At 39.2% G+C, this 25,314-nt stretch overlaps 3 protein-coding genes across 4 annotated transcripts in view; 2 read left to right on the forward strand and 1 right to left on the reverse strand.

Moving 5' to 3' along the window:
• Positions 1–25,314, reverse strand: part of LOC146455108 (uncharacterized) — a 33,396-nt gene that overhangs the window by 2,335 nt on the left and 5,747 nt on the right. The window contains exons 3-23 of the mRNA XM_085094778.1: positions 24,506–24,592; positions 23,558–23,703; positions 23,320–23,382; positions 21,273–21,952; positions 20,643–20,709; positions 20,410–20,516; positions 20,229–20,298; positions 18,472–18,564; positions 17,189–17,281; positions 16,574–16,624; positions 15,842–15,919; positions 15,676–15,711; positions 7,163–7,309; positions 6,099–6,279; positions 5,877–5,919; positions 4,849–5,197; positions 3,955–4,101; positions 2,773–2,852; positions 2,158–2,214; positions 1,340–1,494; positions 266–389 (exon numbers count right to left, since the gene is read on the reverse strand). Of these exons, the coding sequence (XP_084950904.1) occupies positions 266–389; positions 1,340–1,494; positions 2,158–2,214; positions 2,773–2,852; positions 3,955–4,101; positions 4,849–5,197; positions 5,877–5,919; positions 6,099–6,279; positions 7,163–7,309; positions 15,676–15,711; positions 15,842–15,919; positions 16,574–16,624; positions 17,189–17,281; positions 18,472–18,564; positions 20,229–20,298; positions 20,410–20,516; positions 20,643–20,709; positions 21,273–21,952; positions 23,320–23,382; positions 23,558–23,703; positions 24,506–24,592 (2,854 nt within the window). The remainder of the gene's footprint in view (positions 1–265; positions 390–1,339; positions 1,495–2,157; positions 2,215–2,772; positions 2,853–3,954; positions 4,102–4,848; positions 5,198–5,876; positions 5,920–6,098; positions 6,280–7,162; positions 7,310–15,675; positions 15,712–15,841; positions 15,920–16,573; positions 16,625–17,188; positions 17,282–18,471; positions 18,565–20,228; positions 20,299–20,409; positions 20,517–20,642; positions 20,710–21,272; positions 21,953–23,319; positions 23,383–23,557; positions 23,704–24,505; positions 24,593–25,314) is intronic.
• LOC146455109 (trace amine-associated receptor 8a-like) lies at positions 7,316–13,589 on the forward strand. Of its 2 annotated transcripts, none has more exons than XM_085094797.1 (2): positions 7,316–7,953; positions 8,429–13,589. In XM_085094797.1, exon 2 carries the CDS (start codon positions 10,718–10,720, stop codon positions 11,645–11,647), a length of 930 nt encoding a protein of 309 aa, XP_084950923.1. In that variant the 5' UTR covers positions 7,316–7,953; positions 8,429–10,717; the 3' UTR covers positions 11,648–13,589. The 2 variants fall into 2 exon arrangements, with proteins under 2 accessions (XP_084950923.1, XP_084950922.1); XM_085094796.1 differs by having other exon boundaries at positions 8,429–10,676.
• Positions 13,740–15,568, forward strand: LOC146455110 (melanocyte-stimulating hormone receptor-like). Its single transcript, XM_085094799.1, has one exon. The coding sequence runs from the start codon at positions 13,852–13,854 to the stop codon at positions 14,779–14,781; it is 930 nt and encodes a 309-aa protein (XP_084950925.1). The 5' UTR covers positions 13,740–13,851; the 3' UTR covers positions 14,782–15,568.

Here is a 25,314-nt window from a genome sequence, read left to right on the forward strand (position 1 = left end):
CCCAAGTTTAGAAAGAGTTGAATTCTTGGAGACCGCACCCAAGTCCCATCAGGAAATTTCACGTCTTAGTCGTGCAGTGACGGCAAAGAAATGTACCAAAAGCTGTAATGCACGTGCAGAGTTGTTGTTTTGGTTTTTAAGCCTATTGCTTTTTTGACGTTCTCATTGCTGTCGTTGACCGTCGTCACTGCTAAAGCTAGCTAACGTTTTTTCTACGTAAGAGATTGCTTAGCTATTGGCAATACAACTCAAACGGTTTTCTCACCTTAAACACCTCATCAAGTCTTTTGCCGCCAGCGCTCGGATGAAACCATTGTACAGAAACTGCAAAGCTGTGAGATAGTCTTCTGCTTGGCAGCACATCCAGTGTGCATCGAGTAAACTATCAACTGAGAAAAGACAGAAGAGATAATCAATGTTAAAAAGAATTTTTTTATTTACTTGATACAAATCTCCATGTTCTTCTCGTATAAACATCGAAAAAACGTCCATATCAATTTTTCTTCCCCGCGTTTGAGACGTATAAAAGTGTCAAATCTCACTTCCGGTTGGGTACAATACCGCGCAAAACGGGAGACTGGGGATAGTAGGGCTGTGACGTCAATACAGGAATGCTTCTCGTGATTTCTATATTCCTCAGTTGTTTTTCGTTTTGCAGAGGAAGAAAACTGTGTGGACGAAAATATGAATGGGAATGTTGAATACTTAGAATGAAACAACTGAGGAATAGAAATCACGCCAATTCCGCTCGTACTTTTTCCATGTTATTGTAAAAAAACAAAAAACAAATCGACGGCAGTTTTCTATGGTCTATACTCTTAAGACCATAAAATGACACCATAAAATGTTCAAAACTTGGCAGTGATACAACGTGCCTGCGGCTCGTGGTTCCACTTGATATTTGAACAGTTTATAACGTCATTTTAAGGTCTAATTAAAAATTAGATTATGAGCTCGAAATGTCTATCGCGTGATAGTTGATGAGGGCGAAGCATAGAAATTGAGAGCGAATAATCTAATTATTTTATTATAAAACTACTAATCGTTTAAAATCCTCTTCACAGACTCTTCAAAAACGCGAAGAAGCTGCCGCCATTTTGTGCACGACCGCACACTGTTTGGCTACTCGCTCTACTCACTATCTACAACAGAATAGATAGTGAGTAGCGTAGCCAATAAGAGAACAGCATTCGTGATTGAATGCTAGTAGATTTATACTAAAAGAGTACAGACCATAGAAAACTGCCGTCGATTTGTTACATGGTTTGCAGTCTTCAGTTATTAGCATGTCGAAAACTGGGCGTGGTTTAAACACGTGGTAAGAGCCGGATGTCAATACCTGCGCACATGGTTTCCTGCATGTTACTGTACACCATGGACACGCGGTAGAACGCCTGTGAAGCCTCTCGCCAATGCTGCTCCCTGGAGGCTGCTGTAGCTGTTATGGAGTAGAGAACAATGGACCATGTGGTACCTCTAACGACACTGGCAAATCTAAAAAGAAACGGCACTTGAGAGTAAGAACAATTGTGTGCAGCATTAAAAGGCGTAAAACAAGAAAGTGCTGGTTAGTAACTCTCAATGAAAACTAACACTTAATGGGTTTCATGAGTTAAAGTTGAAACTACCATACCCAGCAGGACAAACAGCACCACAGGGAAGTACTGCTCAGTAGCTTTCATTTGAATGGTCACACTTCAGGATTTTATCCATAGACTCAAAAGTTAGAACCACATTGTACCGCATAATGAACAGTACCACAGGAAAGTACTGCTCAGCAGCTTTCATTTGAATGGACGCTCTTTAAGATTTCACCAATAAATTAAAAAAATAGGATCATCTGGTGGGACTTGTACTAGGTGATAAGTAGTACCACACGAATATATTGTTCAATAGCTTTCCCTTGAAGGTTGACACAAGCCTCATTGTAATTATTTTCTCCCCTTAACTGAAACGTTAAACTTACCTTGTACAGTATAATAAACAGCACCATGGAAAAGTATAGTTAGTCAGTTAGTTGAATAGGGGAGGGAGGGCGGTTACAGCTACAAGTTCACCCTCAAGCTTAAAAGTTAAAGTCAATTTTGCACAGCATATTTAAAATCATCATACAAAAGGGCTTTTCATTGGAATGGCTACTCAGACAACTGAACTCACCCAGCGGTTTCATTAAGAAGACTTGTTAGTGAGTTATAAGAATCCTCCACGTCAAAACTGCAACAAACAGAGAAGACTTGTTTAAAGTAACAAAAAATAGAAACGAATTGATTAACAGTTAAAGAATTTCACCCATAGACTTGAAAGTTCTTAGACATAATCATGATAAACAGCACCACAGGAAAGTACTGCTCAGTAGCTTTCATTTAAATGCTCACACTTTAGGATTTCATCCACAGACTCAAAAGTTAGAATCACCTTGTACAGCATAATAAACAGCACCACAGGAAAGTACTGCTCAGTAGCTTTCATTTGAATGCTCACACTTTAGGATTTCATCACAGACTCAAAAGTTAGAATCACCTTGTGCAGCATAATAAACAGCACCACAGGCAAGTACTGCTCAGTAGCTTTCATTTGAATGCCCACACTTTAGGATTTCATCCACAGACTCAAACCTTCGAGCTTCCTTGCACAGCATAATGAACAGCACTATAGGAAACTACTGCCCAGTAGCTTTAATTTGGTTGATAATACCGTTAGGATTTCACTGATCCATATACCCAAAAGCTACAAATGCATTTTTGACATTTCGTTTATCATTTGATGAATTACCCAACGTTTGCCTGTTCCTTTCTGTATGCTTCATAAACTTCCAAACTTCGGCTTAGTAGAACATCCCGGGAAACGAACAACTGAAAATAAAATACAACAACGTAAAATTTCGTATACCCTTTCAAGGATTTTCCAACTGTTTTTCGTAATCTGTAAATCATAACATGACACTTCTACACCACAGTTTGTGATGGTGCAGTGGTGAAATAGTTTTCTACAGCCTGTCAAACATCAATATGAGGTAGGCGTCTCCAGACCTGGTTTCCATTGTCATAGTGTGTGTGCTCTTTTGTTAAGACAACTGACCCCTCTCCAGTGTACACACTTTACTTTGTTTTTGGAATTGTTAGGGACTTGAGCAAATTGACAAATCCTGGGGGTTAACCACGCAATAGACTAGCATCCGATTCAAAGTAGCCTCCCAAGGAGCCGTTATTACGGTCGTCACGCAACGCTTCTGGCGTTATGTTGCGTGACGACCCTAATAAGGACTGCGTGGGAGACTAGATTCAAAGCGGAGCAATAACACTATTCTGCATAATGCAAAATAGGCCTTTTCCCGGCCGCCGACGCCATCTTGAAACATGGCAAAAAGTACATTCAATGTAAGGTGTTTCTGCCGACTTTAAACATCTGTAAGTACACTAGAATCTGATTAGGAATTTTACAAGGAGTTTGTCCTAAGGATAATTGGTCAATTAAGGACGGTGCCTACTAATAAAGAAGTATTTTTGTTTGGTTTATGACTATGCAGAGAAAGCAGATCTTAGCAAGGGCTATTCCGGGGAGAAATTCAAAAAGACATTTGGGGGTAACCAATCACTTCTTTAGAGATAATTAAGCAACAATTATTCTAAAAAACAGTAAAATACGAAGAAATGTATGGAGTTTTGTTCAAAATTGAAGCTTTTTATCTCTGAAAAATGCATCGTTACCCCAAATTTTCTTTTTAAAGACCAAGAGCACTTGCTGAGTTCTGCTTTCCCCGCATAATATCCCTGTATTAGTAGGCACCACCCACAGGAAACTCTAGTTGAGTATCTCGAGATGCGCAGAACGTATGCACAGTAACAAAATTAGGCACCGTACTTAAAACTTCATAAAAACCCTCCTAATCAAAACCGTAAAAAGGCCGAACTATTGTGATTTCACCAGTACAATTACGCTTCTCAGAGGACTTACTCCTTCAAGTCTTCTCAGCTCATCTAGGGAAAGCATCGCTGCAATGACGTCACTATAAGTCCCCAGGGCCCGCTCGCGGTCTCTCAGTTGCAGCAACCTCGCTGCTATCATTCTAGTTACATGCAAAAGTTTGTGAAGCTGGTTTTCCTGAAATCAAAATGAAATAAAACAAAATAAAAGGTTTAGCACAAGCTACAAAGCAACCTAAACTGAAAATCAAGAGCACAGACGTTTGAGAGCAATACTTATTGAACAGCTTTCTATTCACCGTCTAAATTTATCACTTATACCTGGTTTATCGACAGAGTTGATAACTAAAGGTAAATTGGCCACCGTTAAGAGATTCGAGTGCTGACTTTTCGAGCGTTAACGATACGCTCTGACGAAGGGCTAACGCTCGAAAAGTCAGGACTCGAATCGCTTTAAGGTGGCCAATTTACCTTTAGTTTTCAACTCTGTTGATAAACCAAACACTTGCTTCTACTCCCCACCGACGCATAAAAAACCGCAGTTTCTTTAAAACTACAGTAGCCCACTTCTCCATAAATTTATCACTAGCTTGTTTTGGTTTGTGTCGGTTAAAATTTAGAGAACTTAAGAGGTTACCATGAATTATGTAGTTTTTGTCTAACTTTTGGTGCCGTAAATAAACCCTAATTAGTGATCATTCCATGAAAGCTACTGGGCAGTACGTTCCTGTGGTGCTGTTTATTAAAAGGGTTTCTTGTTTCAACAGAAGGAGCAGTACTTTACTGTGGAGCCATTGAGTTTTAAATGCTTGGGACTTTGTTCAGTTCAAATGCGGGAGTTCAACTCTGGTAAGGAAATGACCAAACTCCATTATCAAACAGCCTCCCTTGCGAGACTGACAACAAATTTGAGAATTACGCCCACCTCGGCTTCTAACTTCAGCCAACGCTCTCCCAAGGACATTTCGGCCACTTTGATCTCCGCTTCCTTCTCAGCACTGGGGGACTGGGGAACAGACGATTGATCCAACGAGGTTCCGTGTATCTGCCCGTCACATTCTTCATTATCCTCACCGAATGACGTGGGATCCGCCGCTAGAAGTCTCTCTTCCGTGCGATATTTTCTGATATTTTCCCTGAGTTGTTCCGAGGCGCTCATCTCTCGTCCTTTCTTCCCTGTGGAAACGACTTTGGAAGACTTTCGTTTAACTGTTGTGCGCCTTAATCCACCCGGCCTTTGTGTAAGAATCTTGAGCAGTCCCCCATCGGTAGAGCTAGAAACAATACAAGAAAAATTAGAAATGGAATGAAATTAGAGAGATTTAGCATCGCGTTTACGTGAAGCGGCAAACGTCACCTTGCCGTTTCACGTTTCACGTAAAATAGCGTGAACCTTTTAAATTAGCTTTAAATTTTGCAGGTTTCGATGAACATGTTTTGCGATTCACTGTGGTGAGTTCATGAAGGAAAGTGCGGTAAGGAGTGAGTTATGAAGGAAATTTAATTTGCCCTAGAATGAATTGCCGGAAAAATTATTGGGGTGCTTGTTTTCAACAATTCACTACTTAAATGCATAAGAAAAAAAGGAAGCAATACTTACGTAGTTTTCACGTAGACGGCAAACGCGAAATAGCCAGTTTTCACATAGAAACGCGGCAACCGGCAAACGCGAAAAACTGGCGGGAAAATCGTGGTCACGTGTTCATTTTTGCCGTTCGCATTTCACGTATACGCGATGCTAAATCTCTCTATTACTTATTGAGTGCTAAAGTGAGAACGTCTGCGCTTAAAGTTCTCCAGGCTTGCTAGCCCTCGGCGGGATTTGAACCAACGACCTCTCGATTAGATCACCAGCGCTCTAACCAACTGAGCTACGAGCTCAGCTGGGAACAGTCAACTGGTCGTGGAAACAAAAACCTTCACAACACAAGAGTTAACGAAATGTTCACTTACTCTGCTTCCTTCTCTGCACTTCGACCCCTGTTTTTATACCAACCTGGAAAAAATGAGAACAGAACATTCAAGAAAATTAGACGGAACTAGAATACAGGCATACATGTCAGCATACTAATGCGACTTAAAGCAATTTAGGCGAAGTTAAACTGAAGACAGTGCTGGACAACGGCTTCCACATGGCGGCTCATGTGTGCTGCGGGGTGGCCCGGTATACTAAACCTTTTAAAAGTCCAGGTCTTTTTTTGTCGCGACATTCCTTGATAGACTTGATCCACATTTCCTTGTTTTCCGGCGAAGACGCTTTCAGGATAAATATTTCAGCTCCTCCAAGTTTTCTTATCCAAACTGCCCACTTGCAAGGGTCGCTATCCACCGACTCGGTTTGGCCAACACCTTTTGTCTGCCGAAAAATGACAAATAAACAGAGAAATTAAAGAGATTAAGAGTCGCGTTTCAGTACGGCAAGCGGCAAACGTGAGATTCGCGTTTATGTTTTCTTGACATAAAGAGTACAAAGATGAGAATAGTGCAAACTAATTCTGGCCTTTGATGCTGACGCAAAACAACTCGATTTGACAGAGAAATTGAAAACAGCAAGCGGCAAATATAGGACTGATAAACGTCGTCACGTGGTCATATCACACGTTTGCCGTTTGCCATAACCGTCATTCTTAACCTCTCTATTAAGAATTATTAAGAATCGCGTTTACTGCAAACGTGAGTTTCTTGAAAAAATGACATGTTAATAGTGCAAAATAATTACGACCTTTTGTGCAAACATAAAAACTACTAAAATTACGGAGAAACTGAAAACAGCGAGCGGCAAATCAAGTATAAACATGGTCACGTAGTCATTTCTTACGTTTGCCGTAAAGGTAATTCTAAAGCTCTCTATATCAAGTTGCTGTTACGCCAAGCAATGTTTCCAGCAATTTGCAAAGCAACGAAGACGAGCGAATTGCAAAACAAGTCACAGAATGTATTTAACAGGCTACAACGTATCTCAAAACGTTGCAAAAGGAAGTAAAAGCAATTTTACACGAGGCATTTTTCCGCAACTAGTAACACGATGCCAGTAAATGAATGATTGTCTTTTAGCAGCAAAACAAGACTAAATTTGGAGCAACAAAACGGCCATAATCGCAGTTACAGCCACCTTACGCCTATTCTCAATTTGCCTCAAATTTATATATAGAATTTGAATCTAAATTAACATGTCAACTTACCTACAGAAACGTCTGTATATTATTAGCTAATGAACATGCAATAAATTCCATATCTACCTTCATGCTATGTATATATTTGTAGGCCGGGAGCCCTCCTTCTCTTGTCATTGGTTCGCTGAAAATAATTATTTTCTCAAACAGAAAAACTCTCCTCTCTTTTCCTTTTGTCAGTTTCGCTTTTCCATCAACAACCAGAAACTCATCCTGAGAGTAAACAAAGAAAAATTATTAGTGAAAGGAGCATCAATGACTGTAGACTGCTTCATTGAACTATTTTATGCGTTAGACTGCAAAAAAGTAGTCGAATTTAACCTACCCTCTACCGTTTGCCGCCATATTTAATTAAATGTTAGAGAATGGAGAGAATGACAAGTTTAAGACGCAAAGCGTAAGTGCAGGGCGATTTTTCATGTGCCAGGTCTGTTGCGCTTTTGTGTTATCAAGTTTGTCGCGTTGTTGTTCGATATTAAGTTTATACTAAGGTCGGTTACTGAATGAGATCTCTGTTGTGTTCATTGAGACGCAACTGAAAGGAATTGCTTTGGCACATCGGCCACTACAAGTCAATCAGATTTGCATTCTTAAAGGGACACTGTCACAGCGCTTTTGCTATATTTTCGTCGAAATGGCTAACATATTTGACAAAGAACCTTTTTTCTAACATGAAATTGCTGTTAGAGCACCGAGAAGGAAATATCAAGGTATTTATCCAGGGAAGAACAAACTATAAGCAGTTTTTGACGACTTCTCTACAATACACAGGAGGAACTTGAAAAAACTGGCCAATTTTTTCAAGTTGCAATCCATTTCCATCCTCGCCATCCCCAGCAAAAGATAATTAACTCTTTGTTGAGATACACACCTTTTCTTTACCTTTTCTTTTTTTTCTTTTTTTTTTTTTTTCTTCTTTAAAAAAAAAAATTTAATTGGAAATTTCAATCAGTACCCTTAACTTCTATGGTTTATCCAATAGTTCTAGGAAGCCTATAGTTAATAAGCCCCCGGCTTCTATATAGGCTTCCTAGCCTTTAACACATTTAATATTGTAAATAGTCAAGTATGAATATTGTAATTTCAATCAGTACCCTTAACTTCTATGGTTTATCCAATAGTTCTAGGAAGCCTATAGTTAATAAGCCCCCGGCTTCTATATAGGCTTCCTAGCCTTTAACACATTTAATATTGTAAATAGTCAAGTATGAATATTGTAATAGTAAGAATATTGTGCGTCGTCTATAATGTATTTATGTTGTATTTTTTTGTTAATGGCAAATAAAATTGAATTGAATTGAATTGAAAAAAAAAAAAAAAAATTAATACTAGTTTCTGTGCATTATTGGGGTTGTTGTAAACAAAACTGAACCATTATTTTGACGATTTCATCGATTCAAGTATGTTTTTTGGCTATTCAAAGTGACACAAAAAATCGGTGACACTGCCCCTTTAAATGGCTGAATAAAACTCCCACTAAGACTATGAAAAAAGTTAACGTCTTCTATATCGAATGCACACAAATTTTCCTTTATCTTTTTTCATGTTTTTGTAGCTCTAATAACCATACCATGATAAAAAAGGACAGTACGTTTATTCCATGAGAGCACGATTTTCAATAAGTTTGCACAGGTGCGACAGTAGATCAAATATTATTTGCTGAACTGCAAATTGGATCCTCCTCTTAAGTTATTTAACAGTGACAATGTCGCTAAAACAACTCTCCTGCTCTGTCATCTTCCCGCATCTTCCTGTCAATTACGGTTTATAGAAACATTATTTAATAGTGTGAATGAATATTCTTGTGGCGTTGGTTGTCTTGTGGTTCCGTGGTATACGGACTTACAACAAATAGATTTTTCTACTGAATTGTAATTTTTTAATAATTAATACATTCTCGAAGAACTTGCCCTGAATTTCAGTTCAATTCTTTTTAACTTTCTTTTGACAAAACCAGATGCTTCTTAAAAAAATTCATAAGACAGATTAAAGTTTAATGCAAATAGTCATTATAAAAACTTGGCAAAGCAACGGCACAAATTCACTTCGTTTTGCATGGCATCAACATGGCGTTTACAAACTTAACTGAAGTTCCAAAGAAAACGTTTTTCGAAGACCTGCCGTGTTCAACAGAATTTAATAGAGGAGTCCACAACTATTTGGTGGTCCTTTTAGCGCTAAACGGTTTTGTGGCCATTACTGCATTTCTGGGGAATACTCTGATCCTCGTTGCCCTTCACAAGGAGTCTTCACTTCACGCGCCATCCAAACTTTTGTTCCGCAACTTAGCGATAACTGATCTTTGTGTTGGTCTCATCGTAGAACCTATTTGTGTAACTTATCTTATATTGTCACTGAAAGAACGATGGAATATTTGCCGCTACGCATTTGCTATTTTCAGTACCACAGCCCTTACTTTAGGTCCTATTTCTTTGTTTACACTGACTACAATAAGCGTGGACAGACTCCTCGCTCTGCTATTGGGACTCAGATACAGACAAATTGTAACTTTGAAGCGAATATATCGAATTGTAGTTGTCTTTTGGGTTGTCTCCTTTACCGGAGCGACAACGTTGTTTTGGATTGAACATATAACCGCGTGGTATGGTTGCGTGGTTGTAGCACTTTGCATAGTCACGTCAATCTTCTCTTACACGAAAATTTTCCTTACTCTACGCCAAAACCAAATACAAGCACAAGGCAACGTTCACCAAGGACAACCAAGCCAACCAGTTCAACTGAAGACAGCGCGTTACAAAAGAACAGTGTCCAGCGCACTTTGGGTGCAGGTAGCGTTAGTGGTTTGTCATCTACCATGTACTATCGTGACAATTTTGCACCTTCAGAGAGGAGTCACGTCAAACCTTTACGTCGCTTGGTTTTATTCTGCAAATTTGGCTCTCTTAAACTCGTCATTAAACCCAATTCTTTACTGTTGGAAGATCAGAGAAGTGAGACAAGCGGTGAAGGACACACTCACTGGACTTTTTTGTCGATCGGGTTAATTATTACAATAATATTTTAATGTTTGATGCTTCTATCAAAGCATGGCAGAAACTAAAACTTAGTACTCTTCTTTTTAAACTGGACTTTGTGAATGTTGTCTAAAAATAGAATAACCATAACCATACCATGGCAAAAAAAAAGACAGTACGTTTATTCCTTGAGAGCACGATTTTCAATAAGTTTGCACAGGTGCGACAGTAGATAAAATATTATTTGCTGAACTGCAAATTGGATGTTCCTCTTTAGTTATTTAACAGTGATAAAATTAAACAAATCTCCTGCTCTGTCATCTTCCCGCATCCTCCTGTCAATTATCGTTTACAGAAACATATTTTAATAGTGTAAATATTCTTGTGGCGTTGGTTGTCTTGTGGTTCCGTGGTATACGGACTTACAACAAATAGATTTTTCTACTGAATTGTAATTTTTTAATAATTAATACATTTTAGAAGAACTTGCCCTGAACTTCAGTTCAATTCTTTTTAACTTCCTTCTGATAAAACCAGATGCTTCTTAAACAAATTTGTAAGATAGATTAAAGTTTAATCCAAATAGTCATTATAAAAACTTGGCAAAGCAACGACACAAATTCACTTCGTTTTGCATGGCATTAACATGGCGTTTACAAACGTAACTAAAATTCCAAAGAAAACGTTATTCGAAGACCTGGCGTGTTCAACAGAATTTAATAGAGAAGTCCACAACCATTTGAAAATCCTTTTAGCGCTAAACGGTTTTGTGGCCATTACTGCATTTCTGGGGAATACTCTGATCCTCGTTGCTCTTCACAAGGAGTCTTCACTTCACGCGCCGTCCAAACTCTTGTTCCGCAACTTAGCGATAACTGATCTTTGTATTGGTTTCATTGTAGAACCTCTTTGTGTTACTTATCTTATATTGTCACTGAAAGAACGATGGAATATTTGTCGATACGCATTTGCTATTTTCAGTACTACTGCCCTTATGGTAGGTCCTACGTCTTTGTTTACACTGACCACAATAAGCGTGGACAGACTTCTCGCTCTGCTATTAGGACTCAGATACAGACAAGTTGTAACTTTGAAGCGAATATATCGAATTGTAATTGTCTTTTGGGTTGTCTCCGCTACCGGAGCGACAACGTTGTTTTGGATTGAACATATAACGTCGTGGTATATTTGCGTGGGCGTAGGACTTTGTTTAGTCACCTCAATCTTCTCTTACACGAAAATTTTCCTTGCTCTCCGTCATAACCAGATTCAACCACAAGGCAACGTTCACCAAGGACAACCAAGCCAACCGGTTCAACTGAACATCGCGCGTTACAAACGAACAGTGTCCAGCGCACTTTGGGTGCAGTTAGCGTTAGTGGTTTGTTATCTGCCACTTGCTATCGTGAAAGTTTTGCGCCTTCAGAGAGGAGTCACGTCAAACCTTTACGTCGCTTGGTTATATTCTGCAACTTTGGCTCACTTAAACTCGTCATTAAACCCAATTCTTTACTGTTGGAAGATCAGAGAAGTGAGACAAGCAGTAAAGGACACACTCAGTAGACTTTTTTGTTGACTGACCGAGTTAATTATTACAATATTTTACTGTTTAATACTTATATTAAAGCATGACAGAAACTAAAGCTAAAGTACCCTTCTTTTAAAATTGGACTTAGTTAGTGTTGCATAATAGTAGAATAACCATAACCACACCATGGCAAAAAAAGACAGTACGTTTATTCCATGGGAGCACGATTTTCAATAAGTTTGCACAGGTGCGACAGTAGATAACATATTATTGGCTGAACTGCAAATTGGATCTTCCTCTTTAGTTGTTTAACAGTGAAAATGTCGCTTAAACAACTGTTCGGCTCTGTCACCTTCCCGCATTTTCCTGTCAATTACCGTTCATAGAAACATATTTTAATAGTGTGAATGAATATTCTTGTGGCGTTGGTTGTCTTGTGGTTCCGTATTATACGGACCTACAACAAATAGATTTTTCCACTGAATTGTTATTTTGGAAAATTAATACATTCTTGAAGAACTTGCCCTGAATTTCAGTTCAATTCTTTTTAGCTTTCTTTTGACAAAACTAGATGCTTCTTCAAAAAATTCATAAGATAGATTAAAGTTTAATGCAAATAGTCATTATAAAAACTTGGCAAAGCAACGACACAAATTCAGTTCGTTTTACATGGTATTAACATGGCGCTTAAAAACTTTACTGAAGTTTCAAAGGAAACGTTATTCAAAGAGTTTGCATGTTCAACAGAATTTAATAGAGGAGTCCACGACCATTTGGTAGTCCTTTTAGTGCTAAACGGTTTTGTGGCCATTACTGCATTTCTGGGGAATACTCTGATCCTCGTTGCCCTTCACAAGAAGACTTCACTTCACGCGCCATCCAAACTTTTGTTCCGCAACTTAGCGACAACTGATCTTTGTGTTGGTCTCATTGTAGAACCTCTTTGTGTTACTTATCTTATATTGTCACTGAAAGAACGATGGAATATTTGCCGCTACGCATTTGCTATTTTCAATACCACGGCCCTTACTTCAGGTCCTGTGTCTTTGTTTACACTGACTACAATAAGCGTGGACAGACTTCTCGCTCTGTTATTAGGACTCAGATATAGACAAGTTGTAACTTTGACGCGAATATATCGAATTGTAATTGTCTTTTGGGTTGTCTCCACTACCGGAGCGACAACGTTGTTTTGGATTGAACATATAACCATGTGGTATGGTTGCGTGGTTGTAGCACTTTGTTTAGTCACGTCAATCTTCTCTTACACGAAAATTTTCCTTACTCTACGCCATAACCAGATTCAAGTGCAAGGCAACGTTCACCAAGGACAATCAAGCCAAACGGTTCAACTGACCATAGAGCGTTACAAAAGAACAGTGTCCAACACACTTTGGGTGCAGTTAGCGTTAGTTGTTTGTTATCTACCATTTGCTATCGTGACCGTTTTGCAGCTTCAGAGAGGAGTGACCTCAGACATTTTCGTCGCTTGGTTTTATTCTGTAAATTTAGCTCACTTAAACTCGTCATTAAACCCAATTCTTTACTGCTGGAAGATCAGAGAAGTGAGACAAGCAGTAAAGGACACACTCACTGGACTTTTTTGTTGAATGACCCGGCGAGTTAATTATAACAATATTTTACTCTTGAATGCTTCTATCAAAACATGGCAGAAACTAAAACTAAAGTATCCTTCTTTTTAAATTGGACTTTGTGAGTGTTGTATAATAGCAGAATAACCATAACCATACCATGGCAAAAAAAGACAGTACGTTTATTCCTTGAGAGCACGATTTTCAATAAGTTTGCACAGGTGCGACAGTAGATAAAATATTATTTGCTGAACTGCAAATTGGATCCTCCTCTTTAGTTATTTAACAGTGATAATGTCGCTTAAACAACTGTTCGGCTCTGTCACCTTCCCGCATTTTCCTGTCAATTGCCGTTTATAGAAACATAATTTAATAGTGTGAATGAATATTCTTGTGGCGTTGGTTGTCTTGTGGTTCCGTGGTATACGGACTTACAACAAATAGATTTTTTTCTATTGAATTGTAATTTTTGAAAATTAATACATTTTCAAAGAACTTGCCCTGATCTTCAGTTCCTTTTATTTTTTTTTAGCTTCCTTCTGATAAAACCAGATGCTTCTTAAAAAATTCATAGGATAGATTAAAGTTTAATGCAAATAGTGATTATAAACACTTGGCAAAGTAGCGACACAAATTCAGTTCGTTTTGCGAGGCATTAACATGGCGTTTACAAACTTAACTGAAAGTCCAAAGAAAACGTTATTCAAAGAGCTGGCGTGTTCAACAGAATTTAATAGAGAAGCCCACAACCATTTGATAGTCCTTTTAGCGCTAAACGGTTTTGTGGCCATTACCGCATTTCTGGGGAATACACTGATCCTCGTTGCCCTTCACAAGGAGACTTCACTTCACCCGCCATCAAAACTTTTGTTCCGCAACTTAGCGACAACTGATCTTTGTGTTGGTCTCATTGCAGAACCTCTTTGTGTTACTTATCTTATATTGTCGCTGAAAGAACAATGGAATATTTGCCGCTACGCATTTGTTATGTTAAATACAACAGGCAATATTTTGGGTGCTGTGTCTTTGTTTACACTGACCGCCATAAGCGTGGACAGACTTCTCGCCCTGTTATTAGGACTCAGATACAGACAAGTTGTAACTTTGAAGCGAATATATCGAATTCTAGTTGTCTTTTGGGTTGCCTCCACTACCGGAATGACAATAACACTGCGGAATGAACGTATAACCGCGTGGTATGGTTGCGTGGTTGTAGCACTTTGTTTAGTCACATCAATCGTTTCTTACACGAAAATTTTCCTTACTCTACGCCATAACCAGATTCAAGGACGAGGCAACGTTCACCAAGAACAACCAAGCCAACCGGTTCAACTGAACATAGTGCGTTACAAAAGAACAGTGTCCAGTGCACTTTGGGTGCAGTTAGCGTTAGTTGTTTGTTATCTACCATTTGCTATCGTGTCCGTCTTGCACCTTCAGAGAGGAGTCACCTCAAACATTTTCGTCGCTTGGTTTTATTCTGCAAATTTGGGTTTCTTAAACTCGTCATTAAACCCAATTCTTTACTGTTGGAAGATCAGAGAGGTGAACCAAGCAGTAAAGGATACACTCACTGGACTTTGTTGTTGACTGACCGAGTAATTATTACAATATTTTACTGTTTAACGCTTCTATAGAGCATGGCAGAAACTAAAGCTAAAGTGTTGTGTAATTTATAGTAGAATGCTGTTTTTGAAGAAGAAAAAAACTGCACGTCTACAGGTATGAACTGTGTCATCCTAACAAACGCTGCTTTGACTAAGGTATTCGACAGATAGTGGAGAACGGTTGAATTAAAGAACAAAGAACAAGAACAAAAACCAAACAAGATTAGGTATCAACTAGCTCCCAAAATTCGGGACAAGGAAAGTTCGTACACCATTCTATAGTGGATAGCCTGCGAACGCAGAAGTATTTCCGGCTGTCGCTTCTCTCCGCCGAAACGGCGGAGGGAGTGGAAGGATGAAAGAAGAATTTAAGTTTTAATGAATTAAAACTGGGTGAGCTCTTCGTTTTTGCTTTGTTAAAGCAAATCCATCAGTTAAATATTAGCGCAAAATAAAGAAAGCATTTTTAATTCAAATTTACGACTGATTGAAGCGACAAAATAAAGGGCCAAACTTTAAAAATGAAGCTCGTTTGCGCGTGCCAGGCAATAGCGTGCGCTCAGCCAAAAGGGTTCTTTAAGGAACGATAAACCATATTACACTGTATTAGTTAGAGTTAATGCTTCCCTTGCGTGTGTTGTAATTAGTTTGGCAAAGCCGAAGCAAATAAAAGTATTTCAAGTGGAGGGACAAACGGACTTATTTATATGCAAATCTGTCGATGTTCACACCCAAAACGTAATTACATTTCCGCAGCAAAAAGCATAAATTATTTACAAACGTTAAATCTATCCTAAGTCCACCGGTTGAGTTTATTTAAAATTTGAAAAGGTTCTTTGGATTGTGAGCTAGGGCGTTCCACATCTTAAATCCTCACCTGGAGTATAAGGTCCCCAGTTTCCTCAGGATTCACCTAAAAGAAATAACGAACAAAAAAAGATTTCAAGTTTGGTTTTGGCAGCTGGAAAACTTTACTCTAGTGCAATAACCAACCTCTCTCACTTCACACGCCTTATCATCTTGGGGAAATTAAACTGACTCACCTCAAAACCTTGTAGCATCCCCACATTCACCATGTCATTGGTACGCTTCAGAATTCTCAAGGCAACCTCCAGAGCTTTCTGCAACATGGGCAAAGAATTGAGACCAGGGGAAAAAAAGGCTATAGACCCTAGGCAAAAATGGCTGACATTTTAATATTCTTTTGTTTGCATACAAATTAGCCTTACTAACCTCGTTCTTGCGATCAAAAATCAAAGGAATAGTTCACCTTGAACGAGGCTAGTGATGCATATTTGAATACAGACAAAAGAATATTTTTTCATATGACCTCATCCCTTGAATGTTCATTTAGACAATAAGGATATTAAGTACATTTCTCGGCTCCTCGCTCAATTTTTTGTCTAACCCCTTTAATGACCTCAGTTTTCATTTAAATAAGTTACTTTTTAAGTCAAATATAGAGCTGGAAGCAGGCCAGGCGGCCAGGGATGGCACAGTGGTGAGATCGCTCGCTACCACCAGTGTGGCTCGGGTTCGAGTTCTGGAGTTGATGTCATATATGGGTTGACTTTGTTGTTGGTTCTCGTCCTTGCTCCGAGAGGTTTTTCTCTGGGTACTCCAGTTTTCCCTCTCTCCTCAAAAACCAACAGTTTCAAATTTTAATTCGATCTGAAGAGTGTCTCCAGTTAGTGCTCTGTGCTAACTACATGATCCGGCCTTCACGTAATTCATTACTGCAAGTTGTGCTTTGTGCTCTATTTCTTCACACTTACTTCTAGTTGACTGCAGTCCTCTCCTGCCCTTTCCTGATGCTTCAGAATATCCTGAAAATTATTTCATAGTTTTTAAGGAAACTGTTCATAACAAGTTTGCTCGAAGAGGACCAACCTTGTCTGGGGTAGAGGGGTTATCGAAGACACCACCTATCTCATGAGCATTACCAACAAAATTTTATTGGTTTCAAACATTTTAATTTTGAAACAGAAATGTTCAGATAGCAAAATTAGCATTGCTAGATAAACAAGGAAAGTGAGATTTGAACCCCATTGTCATTTTTTACTGCTGGATAGCTATAGAGGTGTGGCAATGCAATAAAGACACTATCGTTTGAGGTTTAGGAAAGGGGTGCAGGCACAGACCACCACTGATCTATTTTGGGGTTTGGTGGGTCCTTCTCCGAGTATAGTAGTCTTGACCACTCCCCTAAAACACAATTCTTGGTAATACAAATACACAAAATACCTCTAAACATACAATGTAAGTGACAGAATTAAAGGCCTTTCCAACTGCAAAACAACGTAAGCAGGGCCATTCCAGGCAAATGAAATAAAATCGCATCACACCAAATGGAAAAAATCTATTAAAATCAATGGAACCCAGTATTTAACCTTGAGAAGTAGTTGATATTTAGTTATTCTCTGAACAGGCTTGATGAGATAGTCTGCCAGTTGAAGCCTGTGTCCTAACCTCTCTTTACATCCCTGGAGAAAATATATCAATTAAACACATTATTACAAGCCCAGTTTCACTCATGAAGATCGCATTCATTCATGGCCCTAACAATTCAAAATACAGTCAATTGTCTCTAAAGCCACCTCTTGTAAACAGCCGTTAATTAAAACTCGTCGCCAATGACTGAGCTTGGGAGTGGGTACCTAATATATCAGTGGAGCTGAATATAAAGGATGCCTCTGCCAAGTGCAGTGCGTAACCATCAAAACCCTGTAAGTGGCAAAAACCCAGCACTGCCATGCTTACCAGGAATTCATGAGCACCATGCTTGGCTAAGGTGAGGAATGGCTGGGAGTGGGTAAGTTGGAAGAACAAGCTGTCAGCAAGCGAAAAGGATGGGGAAATATGATTAGCCTCAAACAAGCATGTAGAAAAGCATCAAACTTTCCCAATAACCAAAGAGCCAACCAGCATGCCAGCTAGGCCATTGGAGAACTGCCGACAGCATTGTCTCAAGTTAAACTCCAGATAAGTGACCAGTGCGACCACCATTTCTAGACAAACAACTGCCCAACATTTTAAGCATTCAAAAACAATAAATACAACTTCCTTGGAAGCATAAGGGACGCTATTTTTAACAAATTCAGTGTCAGGCCTCAATGCTCAACCAAGACCAGGGTTTCGATCTTCTGGTCCTGTACTGAGACATGTTGTCACAAGACATTCGTTGCATTAGGTCATGTGACAACTAAAGTCTTCATCACTTGATAAAGGTGCAATGACAGAGTCAAAAGCTCATAGCTACAGTTAATTTATTTAGAAACTGTTTAATCTTGATTACAATATTATTAAATTATTATTTTACCACAACTGTTTCTAATCTTGCAATCTGATTGACTAAGTTTCCGTTGTCGATAAGAGTCTAGACAACGCTGCTCGCGTCAATCAGCGCACGGAAATTTTGACAGTTATTGTAAAAATTTTCTTTGACGTTGATATTGTGGTAAAAAGCAAATCGAATGTGCTTTAGCGTTGTCTGCACTCTTATCGACAACGATATTCGTCATCACAGTGGTCAAAATTTGTTGTGGACTCACTCGGCTGCGCACAACATTTTGACCACTGTGATGAGGAATATGGTTGTCGATAAGAGTACAGACAACGCCAAACCACATTCGATTTGTTAATTATATTTTTTTATTATGAAAATGACACACACCTGAAAGAAGGAGTCTGTATATTTCTGAACTAACGAGTCAGACCTGAGCTTGTTTCTGCAATACTCTGAGTACAACTCTTCCATTCGTTGTTCCTGTTGAAAAGAGAAGTTGAAAATATCTTGATTGTCATAAATGCCCCTGTATAAGCTGCATCCTGTGTAAGGTACAGAAATAGCTACATCCACATATGAGCTACGCTCTAAAAATGCTTACCGTGTAGCATGAAAATTTTGCGGGTTCTGATGTTTGCGAATTTTGCGGATTGGTCTAGATCCGCAAAAATTAGTTCCCGTAGAAAAAAACACCCGCAAAATAAAACGCCGCAAAAATTAACTCCCTTCAGTCAAATTTAAAACTCCGCTTTTAATAGACCTATGCCACTGGCATGGAGCGATATACATTGGACTTAAACAAGAACATTAACATGATTTTTCATTGGAAAAAGCAACTAGAGCTGTCAAGAGTAAAGCAATTCAGTACATTAGATTGTCACGAATGGGTCTAAAGGAACGGACAGACTTGAATTGTGCAGCAGACCAACCATGCTCTAGTGGCGCATCTGCGGCGGCCTGCACAGAAGTGTAGAAGTTCAACTAAACAAGAATGTTATTATTATCGACTGAGTCTGTATCATTGCGTTACAATAGGGCATAGTTAACAGGCCGCTCCCAGTTAGGTCTCAAAGTTGTATACTAGCTGAAAGCCCCTCTGTATGCCTAGAAAGGTTTCAGCTACGGTAATTCAAAAATTCATACTGCTTTCTTATAAAATTTTATACGGTAATACCGGTCGTGGTAAACCATATTAACGAAACATTGTTTGGTAGTGCATGGTAGGAGTAGGCTTTTTGTTTTGTTGTTGTTCATTCCCTTTACGCACTAAGGTATTGCAGTGATGTGTCTCCAATATGTAACTAGAACTGAGACTCAATTGGCCGTCCAATAAAAGTTGAAAATATTCAGGTTTCTTCCACTTAAATAATTATTCTGCTGCTTGAACCAGAGCATCGCAAAACTTAGTTCCCACTAAAAATTTCAGTCTTCTCGAACCGCAAAAATTTGTTCCCGCAAAACACAAAAAATTGCCAATCCGCAAAATAAAACTCCTGCAAAATTTTCGTGCTACACGGTACAATATACAGCTGTAAAAGGTGAGATCGCACATGGCAATCCAGTCAGGTGGAGTTTAACGCAATCGAAGGGCTCGGGATATAGCTGGCCTATGATGCATTGCAAATCACGTTTTGTTGTTTTAGCTCAGATTCATCAGAGTTTTTGCATGTGGCCTTGAATTCCTACAGGGAACATTGCTCCAATGCTTTCTCTTCTGCTTTTGTGCTTCGTTTTGTGATGAAACTGGAAATCTAGCCCATGATCACTAGTTTTTATTGCACACGAAGCAGAAAACAGAGAATAAAACATTGGAGTAATGTTTCCTGACGGAATTCAACTTCACATGCCAAAACTCTGGTGAATCTGAGCTAAAACTTACAACAAAATGCGATCTGAACTGTGACATACTGTAGGTCAGTAATGCACTGAACCCTTCAATTTACGTAGAAAGGAAGACAAAAATAATAAACAATAATATTGGAGGAACAGGGATGGTGAGAGTGAACAAAGTTTAGAGAGCACATATCCAGTGGTTACAGCATCCACCTCCCACCCAATGAATGCAACTCAGATCATTCGGACCTTTACAGTATGTTATCAGTATTGGTATGTTGTATTATGTGGCTAATGTATTGTTTACCCACCGACTGTACAAAAATTTCACCAATTCTCTCAACTTCATCTTCATAACACTTCAATTCCATGTAAAAATCTCTACGAATTCAGAAGGAAAAACAACATTATTTAACTACCCACAGACTGATTTAACCTTTGCTTAGAAATTAGGTACATGTACAACATCGAGGAAACCATATTATTGTTTACCTTGAATGCCACTCATAAATTTCTTCTAGGTTGGAAAATACTTCTTTTTCTTTGTTTTTCAATTCCATAGGAAGATCATTACAAGAAGAAAACTCTTGCATGTAACCCTGCAGAAAAGAATCACATATGCATTGATGCAATGAAAATAAAGAACTTAAGCCAAAACAATAGTTGGCTGACAGTGTGCTGACTCTATATTGATTGAAATGTCTACTACAGTCTTAAAGTCCTACCTTGACAACATGACCAAGGTCCTGTATGTAACTTTGCTCAGTGTCAAGCAATTCACTCACTACATATCTGTTGATATCATGCAAAAAGATTTTTTTTAATACAGAATTCAATAAACCAACTAATCTAAACCATAAAAAATTTCTTGCTGTTAAAACAAACTCTTCCAACTAGTGCCATGAGATTAATAATGGTAATAGGACTGCGTGGAGTCCAATTTGGTTTGTAACCATACAAGTGATTATCAAGGAGTCCGATTCGTTTTATCATGAGTATGATTACAGACTGAATTGGATGACACAAAGTCCTGTTACCAATATTATTATTAATCATAACCATTATAATGGCTGTGACAAATACATGTAAACAAAGTTCTGGTGTCAGATGCTTTGGAGAAAGTAGAACAATATTATTACCACTTTATTTATGAAACATGCAGGAAAAGAACCCTGGTAAAGTTCAACTGTCCTATTACAGTGCACACAATGGTGTGTGCTGTCTAATTACTTAGGCTTAGGCGTGACATGTACACTGTCCTATTAATGCTCAAAATATGGCTGCTGATAGCCATTCAGATTTGAGAATTTTTTAGACAGTTATGATTAATATGGAAACAGTGAGGAGAATCTTACCCTCTTCTAATGAGCGCTTTTTCCACAGGATTCATAGGGACTTCTTCAACATTATTTTCTACGCATTCCATAGTAATCTCGTGCATTTGCGCTTTAACGTTCTCTGTGCTTCCAAGACTGTAAACACTGACAGAATCGTCACCATCCACCATGGCAACTTGAAAGTCTCCATGCACTGATTCTGTACATTCCACGAGTTCGCATACCTGCATATCTTCTTGAACTAATTCACCTGCACAGGACAACCACTCTTCCGAAGAATCCTGTACAACTGCTTCTGTAAAAGCCACAGAACTACCAGCATCATCTGACATAGAACTCACAGACGAACATGTGGAGTGCTCCTCAACAATAGTTTCAACACAACAAAATTTTGGGGATTCTTCTTGCACTACAAACATGTCTGATTCATTGCTAACGTCAATAACTTGTGCAGCACCTTCTTGGACACCTGCTGATGAATCTTCCACAACTGTACTTGTTTTGGATTCATTTAATCCTGGATCGTGGTCAATTGAAATAACCGTAACGTTTCCATTTTCTCTACACTCTGAGGGTCTAGATTCACTGTAGCCATTCACTAATGCAATTTTATCAGTTTCTGTTGTATCCTTGCCTTGGGTTTCTTCATCTTTAGGTTGTGCATCTTCTGTTATGGAGTCTTGTCTTCTTAGTGAATTCTACAGGCACAACAGAAAAAGTGAAAGATAAATTTTAAATAATACAATGATCAAACTAGGGAAAGAAAGAAAAAAGAAAGGAAGAGGGAGGGAAGGAAAGAGGGAGCAAGGAAGAATTGAGTGAGGGAGGAAGAAAGGAATGAAAGTGGAGGGAAGGAGGAAGGAACGAGGGGGAGGAAAAGAGGGAGGGACGGAGGGAATGTGGGGGAAGGGAAGGAATGAAAGTGCAGGGAAGGAGGAAGGAGCAAGGGAGGGAAGGAGGGAATGAGGGGGGAGGGAGGGACGGAGGGAATGCGGGCAAAGGGAAGGAATGAAAGTGGAGGGAAGGAGGAAGGAACGAGGGGGAGGAAAAGAGGGAGGGATGGAGGGAATGTGGGGGAAGGGACGGAATGAAAGTGCAGGGAAGGAGGAAGGAGCAAGGGAGGGGAGGAGGGAATGAGGGGGGAGGGAGCGACGGAGGGAATGCGGGCAAAGGGAAGGATTGAAAGTGGAGGGAAGGAGGAAGGAACGAGGGGGAGGAAAGGAGGGAGGGACGGCGGGAATGTGGGGGAAGGGAAGGAATGAAAGTGCAGGGAAGGAGGAAGGAACGAGGGGGAGGAAAGGAGGGAGGGACGGAGGGAATGCGGGGGGAAGGGAAGGAATGAAAGTGGAGGGAAGGAGGAAGGAATGAGGGGGAGGAAAAGAGGGAGGGACGGAGGGAATGTGGGGGAAGGGAAGGAATGATCATGCAGGGAAGGAGGAAGGAATGAGGGGGAGGAAAGGAGGGAGGGACGGAGGGAATGTGGGGGAAGGGAAGGAATAAAAGTGGAGGGAAGGAGGAGGGAAGGAGGAATGAACGAGAGGGAGGAAAAGAGGGAGGGACAGAGGGAATGTGGGGGAAGGGAAGGAATAAAAGTGCAGGGAAGGAGGAAGGAGCAAGGGAAGGAAGGAGGGAATGAGAGGGGAGGGAGGGACGGAGGGAATGCAGGGGAAGGGAAAAAATGAAAGTGCAGGGAAGGAGGAAGGAGCGAGGTACGCAAGGAGGGAATGAGGAGGGAGGGAGGGAATTAAAGTGCAGAGAAGAGAGGAGGGAATGAAGAAAGCACGAAGAGCAAGGGGAAAGAAAAGGAGAAGAACAGGAGGGAGGAAGGAAGAACTAAGAGAAAGAAAGGAAAATTGTAGGTAGCAGGGAAGGAGGGAGGGTCAGAAAAGATGAAGGGAAGAAGAAAGAAAAAAGTAATGAAAGAAAGAGAGGGTGGGCAGATTGATGAATAAGATAAATGATGTGTAAGAAGCCACACAAATGCTATGAAAGGAATGTGCTAGGATGGATGAATAGGTGGGAAAACAGAAAAACGGTTGGGTAAGGTAATTATTGGCATAATTACATGTACTTGGGATCTGTTAGGTTCTGTCTCCTCTTTTATGGATCCCCGGCTCCTCGGTGAATTCTAAATCAGTAAAAGTGAACAATAACCAATTTAATGAAGAAACAATAATGGCAATGCTAACTTGATAACTTACTACAATTTCAAAATGAATGAAGGAATGCATTCGTGAAAAATTAAAATGACAGAAGTAATTAAGTAGAAAATGGAAGGAAGGAAGCAAGGATTAACTGTCTACCTTGCGATAATCGGCTCTCTCCTCTGGTGTCAGTGGGGGAAGTTTCAATTTCTCAGCACAGACATGACTAAGTTGTTCCTTTGCCAAATGAATCAATGATTCAAAACAGTCTAAGGCAGTTTCATCATCTCCAGTAAGGACAAGCCCTGTACGATTACAGTATATGAACATTATTTCAGCTAAAACAAGAAGCACACATGTAAGTCTCACAAAACAAGACAATGTTCACAGTTGTTTAAAGCATGATTAAGTTAACCCAGGGCTAAATAAAAAATAAATACGATTTTGCTAAAAGTTTTTGCTCTTCTGTTTTGACCTAAACTTTTAGTATTGAATACTACTCCTCCCAAGATGGAATGCGACTGCATCACAGGACTACCACCCAGCAATTTATAAGGTGTCCCTGTGAATGAAGAACTCTCTAATATTCAGGGTGTACTTAACAATATGAGCTTGAAATTTCTATTGCATGATAGTTGAGGGCGAAGCCTGAATCAACTATTATGCATAGAAATCAAAAGCGAATAATCTACTGCAATTGTTTTAGTATAAATCTACTGGTCATTCAAAACTTAACAATAAGACAGGTTCACGTTTTTATTGAATAATCTACTCACTGTTACAGAATAGATAGTGTCGAGTAGCATAATAGAAATAAGAAATAGAACACTAATAGATTTATACTAAATGTACTTGTTAGTTCAGCACTATTCATCATATCCACTGGATGATAACATAGTCACGCATATAGCCAATGCTGCGTTAAACATGGATTGTACCACTGTCTGGTTATAAGAAATATTGAAACAGTATTTGTATTTGGCACGTGTAGCCCGCAGACGATCTACACAACTGGCCGCAACTTTCTACACTGATGACTGACATTGACCGCAGGTGAGACCCTCAGGAAAAGCAACTGTTTAAAATTACATGTTTTGATAATCATACCTTTTCCTGCTTTGAGAAACAGCGACATTGATTTTCTTGGGTGCTGTACTTTACTTTCAAATGCTTCCTTCATTACTGCAAGGAGTTCTATTTAAATGCAAAAGAATAACAATTTTTTTTTCATTAATGCAATGAACGAACTGCTGCTGCTCCTTTAGCACCACTGGTAACTAAAAGCAACACTCTATAATCAGAACAAGATCTCATGGCTTAAAATCTCTGCTAGAATCACAAGATCATATTGGTTGTGCTCAACACCTAGCCACTGTTTAACTTAGAGATGTATCATAGGGCAGTGGGGAGAACCAATACTATTTATATATCATCATCATCATCATCATCATCATCATCATCATCATTATTATTATTATTATTATTATTATTATTATTGTCATCATCATCATCATCATCATCATCATCATCATCATCATCATCATCATCACAGTGTCTGTGCAAAAAGATTTAAAAGCTTGTTAACTGGTTGCAGTTGCTTTGAAAAGCATTCTAGACCAAAGTGAAGTCAAATGTCTCCATCTTTAGTATCCCGCCCCCAAAACGCTCTCTCATCCTCACTCATTTGCAGTGAGATAAAATTTGAAAGGTTGCCAGGCCATAATGCTTTGCCAAACCCTTGATTAACCAATTGAATTGAATTGAATTAATCCCATGGCCAGATCAATCATGATGGATATCCAGACAATTTTTCAATATGTCTCATCAAACTAAAGATATGGAAGGATATATGATCTGTTAAACAAAAAAGGTTGTTTCCAGCACTATATATTGTCTTTAATAGCCACTTTCAATCC

This window comes from Pavona decussata, unplaced genomic scaffold (assembly GCF_977016875.1).
Source record: "Pavona decussata unplaced genomic scaffold, jaPavDecu1.1 SCAFFOLD_286, whole genome shotgun sequence".
Classification (NCBI taxonomy): domain Eukaryota; kingdom Metazoa; phylum Cnidaria; class Anthozoa; order Scleractinia; family Agariciidae; genus Pavona; species Pavona decussata.

Excerpts from the sequence above, each read along its gene's own strand:
- LOC146455109 (XM_085094796.1), top strand. The coding sequence starts at position 9,163 with ATGGCGTTTACAAACTTAACTGAAGTTCCAAAGAAAACGTTTTTCGAA.
- LOC146455110 (XM_085094799.1), top strand. The coding sequence starts at position 13,852 with ATGGCGTTTACAAACTTAACTGAAAGTCCAAAGAAAACGTTATTCAAA.